General features: G+C 41.7%; 1 protein-coding gene across 4 annotated transcripts in view; it reads right to left on the reverse strand.

Moving 5' to 3' along the window:
* mtmr4 (myotubularin related protein 4) overlaps nt 1-16,479 on the reverse strand; it is a 30,251-nt gene extending 13,772 nt beyond the window's left edge. For 2 of the 4 annotated variants that reach the window (XM_028421063.1, XM_028421060.1), the window contains exons 1-3: nt 16,410-16,479; nt 13,333-13,433; nt 1,502-1,591 (exon numbers count right to left, since the gene is read on the reverse strand). In XM_028421063.1, the coding sequence (XP_028276864.1) occupies nt 1,502-1,591; nt 13,333-13,335 (93 nt within the window). In that variant the 5' untranslated portion in view covers nt 13,336-13,433; nt 16,410-16,479. Of the gene's footprint in view, nt 1-1,501; nt 1,592-13,332; nt 13,434-14,600; nt 14,779-15,131; nt 15,154-16,409 lie in introns of those variants that run through there. The other 2 variants (XM_028421062.1, XM_028421061.1) reach the window with 2 other exon arrangements.
* Nucleotides 16,480-16,783: the final 304 nt, after the last annotated feature.

Below are 16,783 nucleotides of genomic sequence, written 5' to 3' on the forward strand. Positions count from 1 at the left end.
TAGCTGCAAATGCATACGTGCGTCCAGACAGAAGGCATGATGAGAGAAGAGAGTACAACCTAACCTGGGAACTGGAGCACATAGTACTCTGCACTCTGACGCCATCAGATCCCCCTGGCACACAGCACTACGACTTAGAAAAACTGGAATATTTAAAAATTGGACAGAGACATTTCACTTTGATTTAGAACTTTAAAGAAACCAAAGCAGAGCTGACAGAAAAAAAAATCTGTAGACACTGTTTTACAATGTAAAGGAGGACAGAAATGATCGTTTGCATTTGTGTGCTCAAGTAAGTGAACAGAGATGCATTTCATATTGCCTCAACAGCAGTAGAAATATCTGAAATGAAAGCATGCAGCAGCAGTCTGTGTGATGTGGAAGAGAACTAAAACGTCCTGCCAAGAGTGCCATAGTTAGCATGCTGTACAGACTGGGAACTACATTAAACAAGCTGTGCTCCAAAAGTAGGTGCATGAGTCACTGGCAGGCAGCAAGTGCAGCAGAAGATACTGTGTCACGTTTCCTCTACAAAGCCTTCAGCAGCAGAAATATAAAAAGAGAGGGAGGGAGAGTGGATGAGCAGAAAGACCCGTGAATAACACTCTGACTTGTGAGTCGTGACTTCCGGTTGAAGCAGCCTGCCTGTGAGGACATGCTCATGTGCATACACGACTGCAAACATGCACTGCAGCTTGCATGCACACGAGCGGCTATTAAATATGGTCGGGTAGGGAATGCCTGTAATTTGCCTGCGGGAAAGCTGTGGTAAGAGACATCAGCTGTCAGTGAAATTACCATGGGAGGGCCTACACACAAAGAAAACACAAAAGCAGAGACACAACGTGTGACTGCATGTGTGAATGCAGGGGGGGGGGGGGAGAAAATAAAGTGTAAAACAGAAAATCCTGCAATGAGACCACTTACAAAGAGTGTGCCTTCTGGCTGCTCAGATTAAGACAGTGTACAAACTTTATTAGACCGTGATCAGATTGTCAGCAGGAAATAAATAATCTACCAAGACCCTTGACACACAGAGTTCTTATAGCCACACACACAAAAGGTTTATACTCCCTGCAGTTCCCTGCAAACCAAGTGGAAACATGCCTCAATTGAAATCTGCAAAATGAAACAACAGATAGTGACCACAGGCTGGGTCAGTCCCTCCTCCCTCCACCTTTCCTTTGTCCAGTTCTCCAGACACATGATGCTCAGCTCCATTAAGCACCAGGCAGCCAGGGAGCACAAACTCAACACTACACAGAGCACAGCACAAGTTGCCCATCACAGATTTGCTACGGGCATTTTCACTATGGAGCAGAGTTACAAATCCTGCTCCCTTGAGTGACCTAAATGCTTTTAAGCCACGTTTTATCCTTTGCAATGACTTCTGTTTTTTTCCCTCTATATGCCTCACACAGGAATAAATGCTTTGTCAACATTTTGAACTTTTGTTGCTAGGTGTCAGATCAGGTGGACTTGCAGTTATCAAGGAGCTCACCTGAAGGCTTTCATCTTCCTTCACCAGCTCCTTCTGGGGGAACAGGTCCTTGGCCTTAATGTACTCCAGACTGGGAGGCCCCTCTTCACCCTGTCAGACACAAGCGCAATGCAGAGGGACAGATTAATACTTTATTATTTAGGTCAACGTCACACCAGGCATTAAGAACAACTAAATATAAGAGGCAAAATCTAACCACTAGAATGAAGAGCTGCATCAAGGTGGAGCCAAAATTAATATTCTCACCGTCATGTTTTTCATTTATCATATTGGTTAACCTCTGGTATAAAACTCATGCCAAGAGAAATTTCACAATGTCCATCAGGTAGCTCGCAGACATCACGTAGGAGATTAAAAATTGACTACAAGGGACCTGAAATTCCATATAAATAAGCAGCACATGACCTTGTGTTAGGACGAGGCAAGCCATTGTAAAATATTTATCACACAGTCTTGAGAAACTTTATTCCTAAATGATCAATAATAAAGTTGAAGGAATTCAACATATTCAATGCATATTTATAGTGTTACTATTTGCGGGTACTGCATGTGCAGCATTTGGCACTGGATCAAAAAAACCTGTAGACTTTGACTGGGTGTAGGATTCTTGTGCAAACAATGATAGCGGGTCTTAGTCAAGTATTTCACACACTACACATGTTATTTATGAGTCATGCATCGACTCTCTTCTTTATGAGTTTAGACAACTCCTTGCAGGGTCACACTTTACTATACTAATCATTAATGTTAATTTAAATTAAGTAAATACTACGGTTGCTGATGAATCACCAAATGCAGTCTTATCAAGTTCACACCTGTTCTAATGGATGGAGGGCTATAATTAGTCTGGCACGGCAACAAGAGGCAGCGATGAAAACGAGGGAGGAACAAAGAGGACAGTCAACCCTGTCCTTGCAGCTTTGGGTGCCAGTGCTCAACTTCAGACAGAGCAAAAAGTTTCATCAGATGATACTGCACTCGCTGGACAGAGAAGGGTAAAATCAGATGATTGGTTTTACTCCAAGGACATGTCCTTCATGTGCTTTCAACCATTTGCAAACAAAATCAGGGTTTTACCACACTGATCATATTAGACATTATAATAGTATCCTGTTTTTGCACATTATCCTTTGTCATGTAAGATTTACATGGAACATACTGTCAACAAGCCTGGCTCCCTTTGTACAGTACGCAACCAGCATAATTCAGGTTTCCACCCTGCTGGACTTCACCATACACGTACCATCCTGATGTTAAATATCTATTGTGGTTTATTAATGAAAACAGAACAACAATCCTGTGGTTTGTCTCTGAACTACATCACATTGCTGCATACTAGGGGAAAAAAGCACAACTAGATGGGATATCCCCTGATGTCTGACCACACACACTTAAAAGGTCCAAGCCGGTAATTACAACACATGATAAGTACACCAAAGGCTGGGTTGAATGGTAACAGATGGAGATAGTGTCCCTGCAGTGACAAATCCTACCCTACAACATGTCACCGTCTGATTGGAAAGACAATGTCATGGATCCTATGATATTTTGTAGTTGCCATGATGTGCACATCTTTGTTGTTCTAAATGAACAATTTTGATGTACAACATTGTTACTGAGTGTGGGGGCATCATTATGATGACAGGGATACCAATTTCAAATATTAAAATGTTGAATGCAATCATGTCAAATGATGCAATCAAGACAGACTCCAAATTAAATGTAAACTGTTTTGAGATTAACTTGAGAGTATATTATCAAAATGTATCTTTTCATTTAAAAAAAACTCCTGCTGAGCCTTTTTACATGAGAAGACAGGATGCTTTTCTTCAAAAAATATAATAAAAAGCTTACAGATTTTGAAAACACTGATAAATATGTAGTTCTAGCTCGGGATCTATAGATTTATAGATGGATGGAGAATCCCTTGCTGCTGTTGTTTGTATTGGTGACCTTTAATTAGTATGGAAGCCATGGGTAAGGTTAAGCAATTTAATAATGTATTTCTGATTCTGATTCTGATAAAAGCCACTAAACAAATACAATACGTCACTACACAAAGCCAGTCTTCCGGCTACTTCTACTCCATAAATTGCAGTCTGTTGTGCTGTTGATGGCAGCCATAGAGGCGGGGGTCAAGGTTGTTCCAAACAGAGATGTCTACACTCTCTGAAAGATGCTCCACTTTTAAGTGCTGTGCGGTCTGAGGTAAATGTGTTTTTACCTTAGATGATGGCTTTATGTTCATGGTAATGCTGTGCATCCATCTGCACATAACTCACACTCAAGGTGAAGGTGGAGTGAAGGTTTCTTTTAAACATAATGCAACATTCTTGTAATGTTTACTGTACAGGGAAAAACTCCCTATTCAGAGTGGAAAGTTCCCCCTTAACCAACAAGTCAAACTGTATCACTTGGAATACTGTTACTTTTGTTGTGCCACATACAGTGTTTGCAGTGGCCAGTGAACACCTTTAAAATGAGTGAATTGTCTTCCTAGCAATAATAGCTTTATAGGCATTTTGCTAAACATTTGCCCTTTTTGATGCCTTTGACTTGATTTACAATTTGCTGCTTGTAATTATGGTATAATTGAATTATTGTATAAAAGATATCACATGATGTGTACCAAGTGTTACTACTTAGCATTCCACCAAATCTAATTGTACAATGTTCAATTTAAACCTCAAGATGTGATGCCTCTTTAGGAAGACATGCCAGCTAATCTTAAAAGCCTCGACTCCAGACTAGTCGGGACTCCCTTAGAAGCGCAACAAACCCCACTAATGTTTGATCTTTGACCAGAGCCAGCCTTCAGCATCACACTGATGAGGCAGCTGTGCATCATCCATTTTACTTATTTTCACCCGAGAATAGATCATGACAGTGGCCATCGGTCAGAGGCATCCTGGGAGGTTCAGGTCGTTACAGGTCGATCTCACACGCTGTTGCCAGGCAGCCTAAAACAGCAGCCTGACCTCCAAGTGCACGCCGTTTGCTTTCACAAGAAAGTTTACAATGGCACATTGGATAGCTGTCATAAAGTACTGTAGATGCCACTATCATGGAACCTCCACCAAATAAATCAATGCCAATCAGTTGAAAGGAGCATGCATTCAATTTTCTATTCACGCACATGCTACATCAATCCATCCGATCCCTTGGTATTGGTCTTGCGCTGCAATACGTGACAGATACTTAGCACCGTTTACTGAATTCTCTTATGGAGCAGCCCTGACGCGGCAATCCACTGAGAGGCATGCTAGAACACGGTGTACTTTAAAAAGGCAGACAGCTGAATAAAAGTTGCACAGATGTTGTACTGCTCCATAAGTTTAGCTGACAATTATGACAGTTTAAAGGGACAACAAGTAATGGAAAATGCCAGGTGGAGTGAGACACACTGAACAACTGAAACCTGTCCTGCAGACAACCTTGGTATTTTCAGTTTCATAGGTCTTTTTGCACAGCAGAAGGCACTCGACTAGGACCTGGCTTAAAATGCCATTATATTTCAAAAACACAAGCAGCCAAGCACTTTTTTTTATTTTTGGTCTATTGCATACCAGACAATCAGCTTACACAAGATTAAAAGGAAAGAGAAATGCTCACACTTCCAACCGGCTCTCAAAGATGGAGCACAGCTTGTCCTGTGCCCGACACGTTTTTGCTTCGTCACTGCTGTGTGTCTATACACCCTCCCCCACCTTCGTCCAACAAGCAATCAAAAAGCTAGAGCTGACAAGCATGCGCACAGACACACGTCCGCCTTCATGCATTTATCAAATAAAAATGTCATGAGTTGATAGCACATGTAATGTCATAATAACATGTATTGTCACAATATCCCTGACTGTAGAAGCCCACTAGACAGCCATAGCAGAGCAGAGTACCGTAGTAGTGTGTGTGGAGGGCAGAACACACAGGGCTCCGTTTAATGCATTAAAATAAGGTTTTACAGGTCCAGAGAGGGGAGGTGTGAAAACCCTTGCAGAGATATTTGCATGTATGTGAATGGAAAAAATGAATCTAATGGACAGTGTGACATCACAGAAGTAAAAAAGGTAGAGAGACTGAATAGGACTGGTACAGTCTTCATGAATAAGTGTCTGGTTACCATGGATACAACAACCTCTTTTTAGAGGCAGAGTTCCTTTCTCACTAAAGCTTTTGGTAACTATTTGCTGTCCTTACTCACCAGATTATTCACTTAATCTGACTGGAGCTTTGTCCTAGAGTTGTGCAGATTAGAGAAGCACTACATGATGCAGAGGTGACCTTCTAAATTTTATGTCTGCTGCAAAACCTGTCCTGTTTTGTTGTGTTGGGAGTCAGACAGAGACAGCTTAGAACAATGTCTAAAATGCAAAAGATGCCAGGTGTTCGAACAGGACGAGGGTGGGCGGAATCAGAAGCTGCATGGACAGGGAAAAAGTGAAAAACCACCACCATAAAGGTAATGTTGTCTTACCAGAGCCTGGATATACAGTCCAAGCAAAACACCCAGCTCAAAGATGGCACAGTATGACAAAAATGTTCAAATGCACTCTCTCTCTTTCTACCCATCCAGGCTCTGACAATGTTAATATTTCATAGACCACTGCGTTTTAAATGATCAATTCCATTTCAGTGCTATACATCACTGGGGTGCACTCCATGTACTGAGCAAAACTGAACAGGGGTTTTAGGTAAGCAGAAGCTGTAATAAACCATTGCAGTACAGTGAAAACAAGTCTTTCTATGTAGACACAGTTAAGATGGCCTTTAACACTGAGAAAACACACCAGCTGCTGGCATACTATCATTAAAAACAAACAGCCTTTTCTGCCTGGTTCAGTCCTCTGTCACCATGCTGTGGTCACATGGGTTTTCTCAATGTTATGACGGACTGATACCAAAACAAACACACAGGACACAGTCACAGTGGTGAAACTTAATGTCAGACTCATCACAAGAACTGACATGGTGCAAGAAAGTACACATCCTACTGCCCACCCCACAAATGCTTTTGGCTTTAGTTGCACTTTTGATTCATTTAGGTAGTGGATATAATATAATCTGAGTCATGGAAAATCGTAAGCAATTCAATTAGGCTTTTTATAGTTCCATTTAGTGCAGAAAACATATCGCAGAGGGAGATAAACATGGTTCGCTGCAACAGTAACTAAAGATGTTTTTCCATTGCTTGATAACAATGGTGGCTGGGGATGAACAAGCTGCAGACTTCTTCCACATCAGGAGACGGACAGAGCAGTCATCCATTTAAGTAACAGAGGACCTGGATACTAAATTATACAGACACTGACGCAGAACAAGAAGTGCCGACTCAGCTGCAACACAGACATATTAGAGAGAGATCATAAATTGTGTAACGACTGGCCACGTCTGTTCACTGAGAGGAGACTAACACCTGAACTCTTCTTTATCCACCTGGCAACATTTTTTTTTTAAACAGTACCAGTGCCAAAAATAAAATGATGTCTAGACAAAGTAGGAAGGCTGTGTTCTGTGAAAATTTTATCATGTCATTATATCATTTTAGGACTGACCATGTTTATTTATTTATTTTTTATTTTAGATAGTAAAAACAATAATTGTTTTTGCTAATACATTTTTTACAGACTTTCTAAGAAGACAAAGTCTGCTTACTGCCGCAATCCCTTATGATCCATCACCACCATGAAGGTCACAGTTGAGATTTTGAACAAGAAATCCTAACTTTCTTTCCATTTAGGGCCATTAGTGAATGTTTATTCCAGCAAAATGACATTAAAATCAAAGCAAACCTTACTGAAATTCATGCACAACAGATGACATAGCAATTATATACAGAAATATAAATCTGTTTTCATTACCGCTATTTACATCTGTCTTTATAAAGTTTGAGTAGCAAAACAAATGAGTGCTACCAGGTTTGAGAGTGTAGTTTCTACATTTTGTCATTTAGTTTGGATGGGTACCATTTTTAAAGATACAAAAATGCTGACCCAATTACTTGCTGATGCCCAACAAAATAAATAATAAATATTATAACTTGACCGAGGCTAACAGGATGGTATGAGTGTGAAGGAATTGAGCTTAAGCTTAAAAGTAGACTTACTGAAAGTTATGATGATGGATACAGACAGTGGACACCACTGAAAGGTCAGAGGTGTACATGAGCCACCAGCTAATTTAGGCCCTGCAACACTTGGCTGAAACTGTTCTGATCTTAAGCTGTTGACCTTTTCACTTCTCTCTCAAAATGCAAACCAAAAGAAACACGTGTTCTACATCAGTCTTTGTCACATTCCTTATACGGTCCATTTCTACTTCCCAACACAATGCAGGGCTCATGCTGCAGTGAGGCTGGTGCACACTGAGGAGCACAAACCAGTACTGTCCTACAACTGACACCTGTCTCCTCCCTGCCAACCAACATAAAGTGCCACACAACAAAGTGATGACAGCAATTAAATAGTTCTACATGCTCAAGAAGACACAAAGCTAATTCAGTTATTTGTATAGAGTCACTGTTGTTACTTAATAGCTGCATCGCTCACGTGTGTCGGCCAACACCCCCACCCCCCCCCATCCCCCCACAGATCGGAACGCAGGCACACACAAGCAGGCGAGGTAAAGAGGGAGGGCCCTAAAACACACCCATCACAATCAAAAGAGAACACTAGAATAAAAGCCTGTGGACTTACAAAACAGTTGAGCATGGAGCAGGACACCCTTCCTGCGAGGCTCATGTCGAGGAGAGGCAGGACTGTGCCTGAGTGAGACGCAGCCTATATAGCAGCAGCACGACCAGAGCACGAGGAGCCGGCATTACCATTCTTCTCCCAGCCTCTCCCCTCTTCGTCTGCACCAAATCCTCTCAGCCTGCCTCCCCACTCCCCCCACTCACACCTTGTGGACGTTTCCCCTTCTCAAGAGGTGCAAGGGTACAACTCGCCAGTTCTGGCTTTCATTCAGGATCCCACCCCAGCCCCACAGCCCTCAGAGAGGAGAGAGAGCACGCTGATGACAGCTCCTGTTGCACTGCTGAGAAGAAGAAAGGATAGTCCACAAAGGTAGAGAAAGGAGCAGCAGTCCACCCGGTCAGCCGAGTTACAATAGAGGGGAGAGCAACAGTGATGAAATGACTGCAGATGTGTCTTCTCGACTATAGTGAATGGATGGGGGGAAAGCTGCGAGAAGAGAAAGCAGGAGAGAAAGGAAGACAGAGGGAACTGCCTGATGCTAAGCTCCACCCTCTGCATGCGCATCTACCTCCCTCTCACATTCACATGCTCACATTTCTCCCCTGTCTCCCTCTCATCTCTCACTCCTCCCCCACTCTTCTTGTTCACCCTTCACCGACATCTCCTCATAAATACGCTTCTCCCTTAGCAACGAGGCGGTAAAGCCTAAAGTGTATCACCGGCAACCAGAGGATGCTCCAACTGCCACATATGCACCATCTGACAGCGGCTGTGGAATACGGTGGAGCTTCTATGAAGCACACACTTCTGTTTGTCGCTGGCTACACAAAAACAGTACCTTAAGCCAACGCAGAGAGCAGAGAGACACCGATTGTTGGACAGTAACCCAAAAAAGAAAAAAAAACGAAGCATTGGCAGCGATGAAGCCAGTGCAGACGGCAAATACGTGGCAGAGGACAGAGGAGGGGGGTGTTCAGAGTGAGTCTATGCAGAGATCTCTGGTGACACAGCATTCTACAGACAAATCCTTCTCCTCCGCTGTCTTTGCGCTATCTGACACGTCTTTGCGCACAGCGATGCATGCTGCACCTAACGGTACACCAGCGAAGGTCACGAAACCTATATGGCACATATTGCATTCTATATACAACATGGGGGACACACACAGCCCTTCCCCCTCTTACCCTATTCGCCTTCCTGGCGGTGTCGTGACAGCCAGTCACCTACAGCTGTATGACCCCAACATTATGTAATGTGTACAGCGTAGACCACACTGTATAAGCTGCAGGCACAGCACAGCACCATAAAATGGGATTAATTTTACTGGGGGAGGGGCTACATGTAATTTTAACATGAAGAGCGTCACAGTAAAAGGAGGGATCTTAATCCCAGTTGAGATAATTAATAATTACTTTTGTATTTAAGTGCCATGTTCTATACTTCACTACAATATTAGGTGTTAAAAAGTCAGTCTGAATCTAGCTTAAAGGGATTTGTAGCAGCTGCTTTTTTCTGTGCTATTAAACACTTCGTAGGTTGTATTTGTGGAAGGGAAGGTGAATGATACTGAAACTATACGTCAAGAAAAAAAGGAATTTGTGTTTTAAGTTCCTTTTTTTTTTTTTTTTTTTTTTTAAACAATGTGCCATTTTGACACTCTATAGTACTAAAATCTGGCATTTTTATAGCATGTCCATATAGTGTACATTATTCTGTTCTTTTACTAAACATGGCTTTTTTAGGGCATTTTATAAAATATAATTTCCCTAATGCATACTCACTATAATTACATATATATACAGTAGGAGGGGAGATGACGCATTGAAGTTGTTGGCAGAATGACTTTCAATTCATCAGGAAAGTGGACAGATGCATCTGCTGCTTAGACGCACTTCCACAAATCAAGCAGAACCCTGCAGAGGATCATTTTCATGTCACATCTTAAACCTGTGACCCACTACATTTATCTTCACACATGGGTGAAATGGAGAAGTGAAACACAAGATTGCAGCTAAGCCCAAACAATCCAGCTTTATTAATTATGGGGCTTTCCCTTGCCTTTAAAGATAATTTCACTTTTTAGACTTTGTAACATTAAACTTCCTGTTTTTGTCCATTTTCCACAAAACGTTTCAACTGTATCGAGATTGGCCTATATGAAATAATCCTACTGTTTATCCAAACTTAGAAATCTCACTGTCTAATCTATGATGTGTTAATATGCAGTCTAAGCCCTGCCTGAACCAGCCACAAAAGGGAGCACCAGATTTGGCCTCCTGTGTCTCAGGTTTTATTTTAGGAAAGGAGGGCAGCGAGTCACCAATGCAGGGTGACAGCCTGCATGTTGACACACAGCTATAGAAGTAGTTGAATAACACATGAAGTATTGGGAGGGATGCCTATGGAGCTAAAAACAGACTAAACAAAAGACTTGCAAGCAAAACAAGCTAAACTATAAAAGCATTCTGCAATGTTGATGCTTCAACAGATATTAATGTCCTGCCATCCCCCATCCAAAATACAATCGTTCTGTGGGTAGCTACTGCAATATACAGGCTTGACATATAATCATTATAATCATTATGCATTTAAATATTGGCTGCCCAATTTATGAACTGTTTACCAGTGTAGCTCTAATGCCAGATTGAATTGTTGAGAACCTCTAAAACATGCATCTGTTCAAACTTGGAAAAAAAAAGGCACAGCATTAAAGAAAATAAAGAATGAGGAACCAGTCACTGACAGCCAAGCTTCAGGAACCCAGTGAGGTCAACAGAGGCAAAGATCACTTTAGGAGGAGCTGCAGTCAAATCATTAACAGCGACCTGGAATGAACCCTCTGGTTCTACCTACAACTCTACCTACAGCGAGCTGCTGCTGGAAACACACACAGACCCAGGTGACTTAATTCTTGTGTAACAAGGTGACATCATATGGAGCGGTGACACAAAAACACCCATCTTTGCATGGTACTGGAACGTTAGCATTAGCAAGGTAGCCTTACCATGTATTGCAAGTACCACGGGCAGGGTAAAACAACCCCATTGTCCTCGTTTCCATGCTCACATTATCCTGCGCACAATACAGCAGCATAAGTGGATGACAGTATGAACTCAATACTTCCCGTTTTGTCTCAGTGGGAAAAAAAAGCTTGAGGCTGGGAAGCAAACAAATGCTGCTTCACAAGACAGGATTAAAAGGATCATATTACCTGTGGAACAAACTGCTCACAATCCCACCTGAGAAAATGACTCTTAGATCAACAACACCTAAAGACTAAAAATCATTAGCCGTGTCCACTGCTATACGTTTGTTCAAATATTGCACAACACTGTACTGCATCATAACTTCAAACATGGCTTTGATTTGTAATGATTAAAGTATTGCTGGGCATGTTTAGTGCACCTGGATTGTGGTGCATTGATGTGCATGAACATACTCTGACCACACCCAAACTCATCATAATACAACCAAGATGAATTAAATTTAGAAATAAATGAAACCCAACTTTAACACAGGCCTTGCCTGGTACACTCTGAGGTCTGCTTTCTCATTTTACATGCCTCCCTGGGCACATTATTTGTTCATCAGCCCTGCCATCAATTAAGCCCTGTGCTCCCATAAAAAGGCTAAAGCTGGGCACATAGCCACGGGGACATTCTGTGGACCTAGTTGACCAGAACCTTGGGACACACATCCTCCTGTTACACTTCCTATTTCTGTCCCATAAAAACTGTGCCCATTTGTTTCAAAAGGAATTTGTCACTCATCTGGTCACTGCTTCCCTTTTCTGAAAGCACCATCTATTCCGACTAAAGCACATTTACTGTACACTGACTGACAAAGAGCAGAGAAGATATCAGGAGACCAGAGTTCTCCTAAATTACTGGCAGTGATGGATCGATTATTAAAAAGCCTGTTGCAAACATAGTTTGCAGTTCTACAGAATTTTTGTTGCTTATTATATGTACACACATACTGTTTGTGTGGCTAACTTGAAATTCAAGTTGACACCTGCAAATACTTTTGCATTTCACATGTTATATTATCTGTGCTTCAGTAGACTTGCAACCCTCAGGCCCACCACAGAAACATGATTCAACAAACCACTGCTTGCTTCCTGTGCAGTAGAATCTGATCAGCATTCCTGGAGAACAGTCCAATTCAGACAATGTAAAAGCTAAAAGCGTGTAATACTAAATGTGTGGGTGACATATCACATTCAAAGAGTTTTTTTATGATCAAAAGGTAGTCCCTATAAACATCCAAAAATGCTGTCAAAGTGGACTGCACAGAGGCATATCGATGCATTATGGAACATTATACCATCCACTCAGGCAACTTGTGGATAAACTGCTGCAGGCTGCCGTCTTGCTCACTTGTCCATAATTGCAGTATTGAATTAGCGCACACACTAAATAATAACTGTCCTACTCAGGACTTGTGCCTCTGATATTCTGAAATGTCACATGAGCTTCTTCATGTGAAAATGAGTTTAACAGGGTCTGGATGTTCTCCAAAACAGCAACTTGACCAGAAGACACGTGGCAGTAAGCAACATCAAAGACATGCAACAGCTGTTGCCTCCTACACAGCACTCTTACTGATGCAGAAGCATGTATCAATCTAAACGGAGCAATAAAGGTGTTACCCTGCTGAAAAAACTACTACTGGTGTGAACACATACCCCGCCTCCTTTCATGCACTCTGAATAGCATTTCTACGAGTCTCTGTTTAGGGTTAAACTGCAGCAACAATTACATCATCCATCACGGAATTCTGTCATAATACAAACTGCCCTTCTAACAAAGTATCACAAATGCAAAATGATGCATGTCAAACTCCTGAAATAGAAGGTGGAGACATCATTTAAATTAAGATTTAAAGTTAAATCAGTCACCAAAGTTTGAGAAGTGCATTCTTTTGTTTAATATGTTGCAACACCCTGCACTTTGTTTTGGTCTAGAAGCTAGCGGTGCCATTTCCTGTGTGAGTGTGTTGTCCTGACTTGTCATTTCACCCTGCAGATAACATGCAGGGAGCTCAGAGGAGGTTTAAAAGCAATCAGGAATTTTTCAGCAGAATATATAGATGTACTGTAATGATATGCAAATCCCCTCCTCAATAATGTGATTGGCTTACCATGCTGCCAGCCAGTGCTGTAGACAGAGAGTCTGGGCGCTCCTGTTCAGGTCCCTCCCTCTCCTTCCGCCTACTGGACTCTGCCGTGCCAGCAATGTCTCCTGCCAACGTAAAAACACACTACATTCAGACGTGTGTGTATGTGGGCGGTTAAGTAGTGCAAGTGATTAGGTAAAGGCTTGGACTCCAACCCTCAAGGTCTAAAGTACAACAAGAAGTATGAATGTGGCATTAAAAAAAGTCATAAAACTTCTGAGGATGTTTAGTATTTTTATCATTTTATTACAGGGAGACACTGACCCTCATCAATCCAACTGTTCTCCAGACAGTGTGAGATATACAGAGCAGTGGTTTAACAGTCTGCCAGGTACAAGAAGCGCTCAAATGAGGTCAAACCAGTGTAAACACGCTGCACACACATGCAGTTCTGCAGACAGACAAGCAAGCACAGTGTAGCCTGACACCACGATGGATTCCTTGGAGCAGATCAGCTGACCAGACCTGATAGGAGAAGCTCTGATTTACAAGAAATGCAAACTCGACATTTTTCAGCAGATTATCAGAAGCTAAACAGATAAGCCCAGGAGATGTGGACAAACTCCAAAACTCTACTCCACACCCAAAACAAAACACCACAAGGTGTTACTCTGAGCAGACACATTTTTCAATAAGTCTATAAACTATTCTAATGATTGTATATTAGGCTATGGGTGCTGCAAACTCAGGTTAGATACAGCTCAATGTTGTGCCTTAATGTGTAGAAACATACATCTAAATCAGCTGTTGCTTCTCCTCCTCTTTAGACAATGTAATATTAGATATCTGAACAGCATCATGCATTGCTACAGTGGCTGCACACATATTAAACATTTAAAATACAAGAAGAGAGAGTGCAACACTGAGCAGCCTGAAACTAAACACTTGATTCATTAAATGGCAGTATGAAGAGTAACACTGATATCGCACTCTTCCTTCCTGTGTATATGCAAGCTCAGTCAGCAGGGAGTGGAGCACACTCAGCCTAAGTTTACTATGAAAAGATTCACACAGTGAGACAGTGTTCACTTTGTTGTGTGTTGGACCATAATTAACAATAATAAACTGATTGCAAGGACACAACTTGTCACTGGATAGAGGTTTTCACTGTGCAGTGCTGTTGTCTTGCTTAGTTTTTTTCCCCTCAGACACACCCCCTTTTGCACACAGCCCCACAAATAGAAAAAAAATACTACTTAACTCATAAAATACTATTCTCAAAGTAGACTTACCTGTTCAAACTGTCGAATCAATCTTTTTATTCAAACTTCTGTGTACTGTTTAGGTTGAATTTAAGCTAAGTGCCTTGCAAAGTAGCAGTAGTCTCCGTCTCCCAAACACATACTGGTTGTAATCCAGAGCATGACATACCTCCCTCCCTCTCACACTCTGTCTGTATTGCTTACTCTTTCTCCCTCCCACTCTCTAGTGCCAGGCTTCTCTAAGTAAAGGGAGCCATACTACAGGGCACAGGCGCTTAACAATTCACCCACGTACAGCACGCTCATGACTCATTTCATCAGAAGGGATTGCATTTATCTGAAATCAGTTATGAATATAGACACCATGCGGGAAAGTCGTCATGATTGCACTGAGAATGGTAGAACAGTATGTTCAAAACAATATGAGTGAATTACTGATTTCACAAAAAATATCAAAGCGATTGAAAAAAAAGCAATTTGTAGTAAAATATTAGTATACACAGCCATCACTTGTATAAAAAACTATACCAGAGGCTGCATGTTACATATTATCATACTTACAGCGTAACAGTTTAGACATGATTAAATGTCTTGCCGGAAAGCCTAAAAAAAGAATTCCACACACAGTACAGTGAGGTGTGTCTGTCTGTCTAGAGGTAAAAAGGAACTGTAAGGATTAACGGCAGGTACGAACCGCACCTAAGAATTCTGCATGCTCATGCATGCAGAATCATATGACATATTCCACAAGTCCTAGTCAATATCTATTAAAGGGCTGGGTATTCTTGACTAAAGAACTAAATACAAATACTATGCATACTGACATTTCCTACCCAGTTACAGCAGTACGTTCAGAAAGATTTGGATACAAGTTCTTATGCTTTAAATATGTATACAGTACATAAAAAAAGAAGACACATTTATTGATTTGTGTTAAAACAATAAATTTGGCAGTTTGTGATGCCTCCATCTTCATAAACATGATTATTCGATGCCTTTTCTGTGCCACACAGGGCATGACATATCTTTGGGTTATGGACTGTTGCTCACACAAAAGATCACACAGGAAATATTATCCGGAATGATTGACAAACCCAAAAGGCTTATCAATTAATATAAAAAACAGTTGGTAACATAAAATAACTAGCTTTAATATGGTTCTGTTCACATTCAAAGGGCGGGGAGATACTAGGTAATAATGCCAAATATCTTTAGACTCCAGCACAGAGTACCGAGAAGGTAACACAGCTGGTGGCTAATAATAACTAATTAAAGCCACTTTAAATGAAGCATTTAGTGATACTAGCGTGTTGTCTTTTGTTAAATCATGTGTTCTTTCTCCTAGCACATCATTTTCCAGCACACCGGGGGATTCCGTGGTGCTTTCCTATGGCCAAAACATCAGTCTCGAAATTTCCAGTGTTTCCGGCGAGACCGTAAACTCCTACTTAAACAGGTGCTAGTTAGACTCCTGACAACACAACAGGTGTGCACAAATGACAAGGGGGATAAAGTTTACACGCATGAATGGTGAAAGTGAAAGTGGGCGACAGCCTCACTACAGGATGGCACTGTGGTACGATGAGAGTGGAAGACAAACCGAAAGTGAGCGTGTGTATGTGTGTGTGTCTGGTGTTTGCAACAATTAGCATCATGCTAGCTACCGGATAGCAACATTAATAGAGGCTGTAGTGTAAAACCCGCTCATTCGCACACAGAAAACGACTAAACGGTTCAAGGTTCACAAGTACAACACAAGTCTGACAGGTGGGAAACATGTCACACGCAAAACATAATACAGAAGTTACTTCATTTAAAACAATAAATCGAGTTACTCACTCAGAAAGAATCAGCTGACAACGGTGACTCAGTAGACTGCACGACTTCCGCATTCTTGAGTGATGATAACAGAGCCAGCCAATTGCAACGAAGAAAAGGGAACAGTTCAGCCCAATGGCGATACAGAATTCGTATGGGCCAATGAGCATTGACAACAGTCAGGCCTGTGACTGGCACACACCCACAGCAGAGCCAATCAGGCTCCACGACACTGGTAAAGCCCACCAATAGAAAATCACAGCGCGGCACAAAACGGGACGCACACACATGCAAATGTACGTGCGCACAGGCACACACGAGTTAGTCAGAACACAGCGGGGGTTTCACATTCAAAATGTTGATCACATGCAGAGTGCTACAATAAACAGTTCAAT

The sequence above is a fragment of the Parambassis ranga genome, chromosome 14 (genome assembly GCF_900634625.1).
Source record: "Parambassis ranga chromosome 14, fParRan2.1, whole genome shotgun sequence".
NCBI classification, from domain to species: domain Eukaryota; kingdom Metazoa; phylum Chordata; class Actinopteri; family Ambassidae; genus Parambassis; species Parambassis ranga.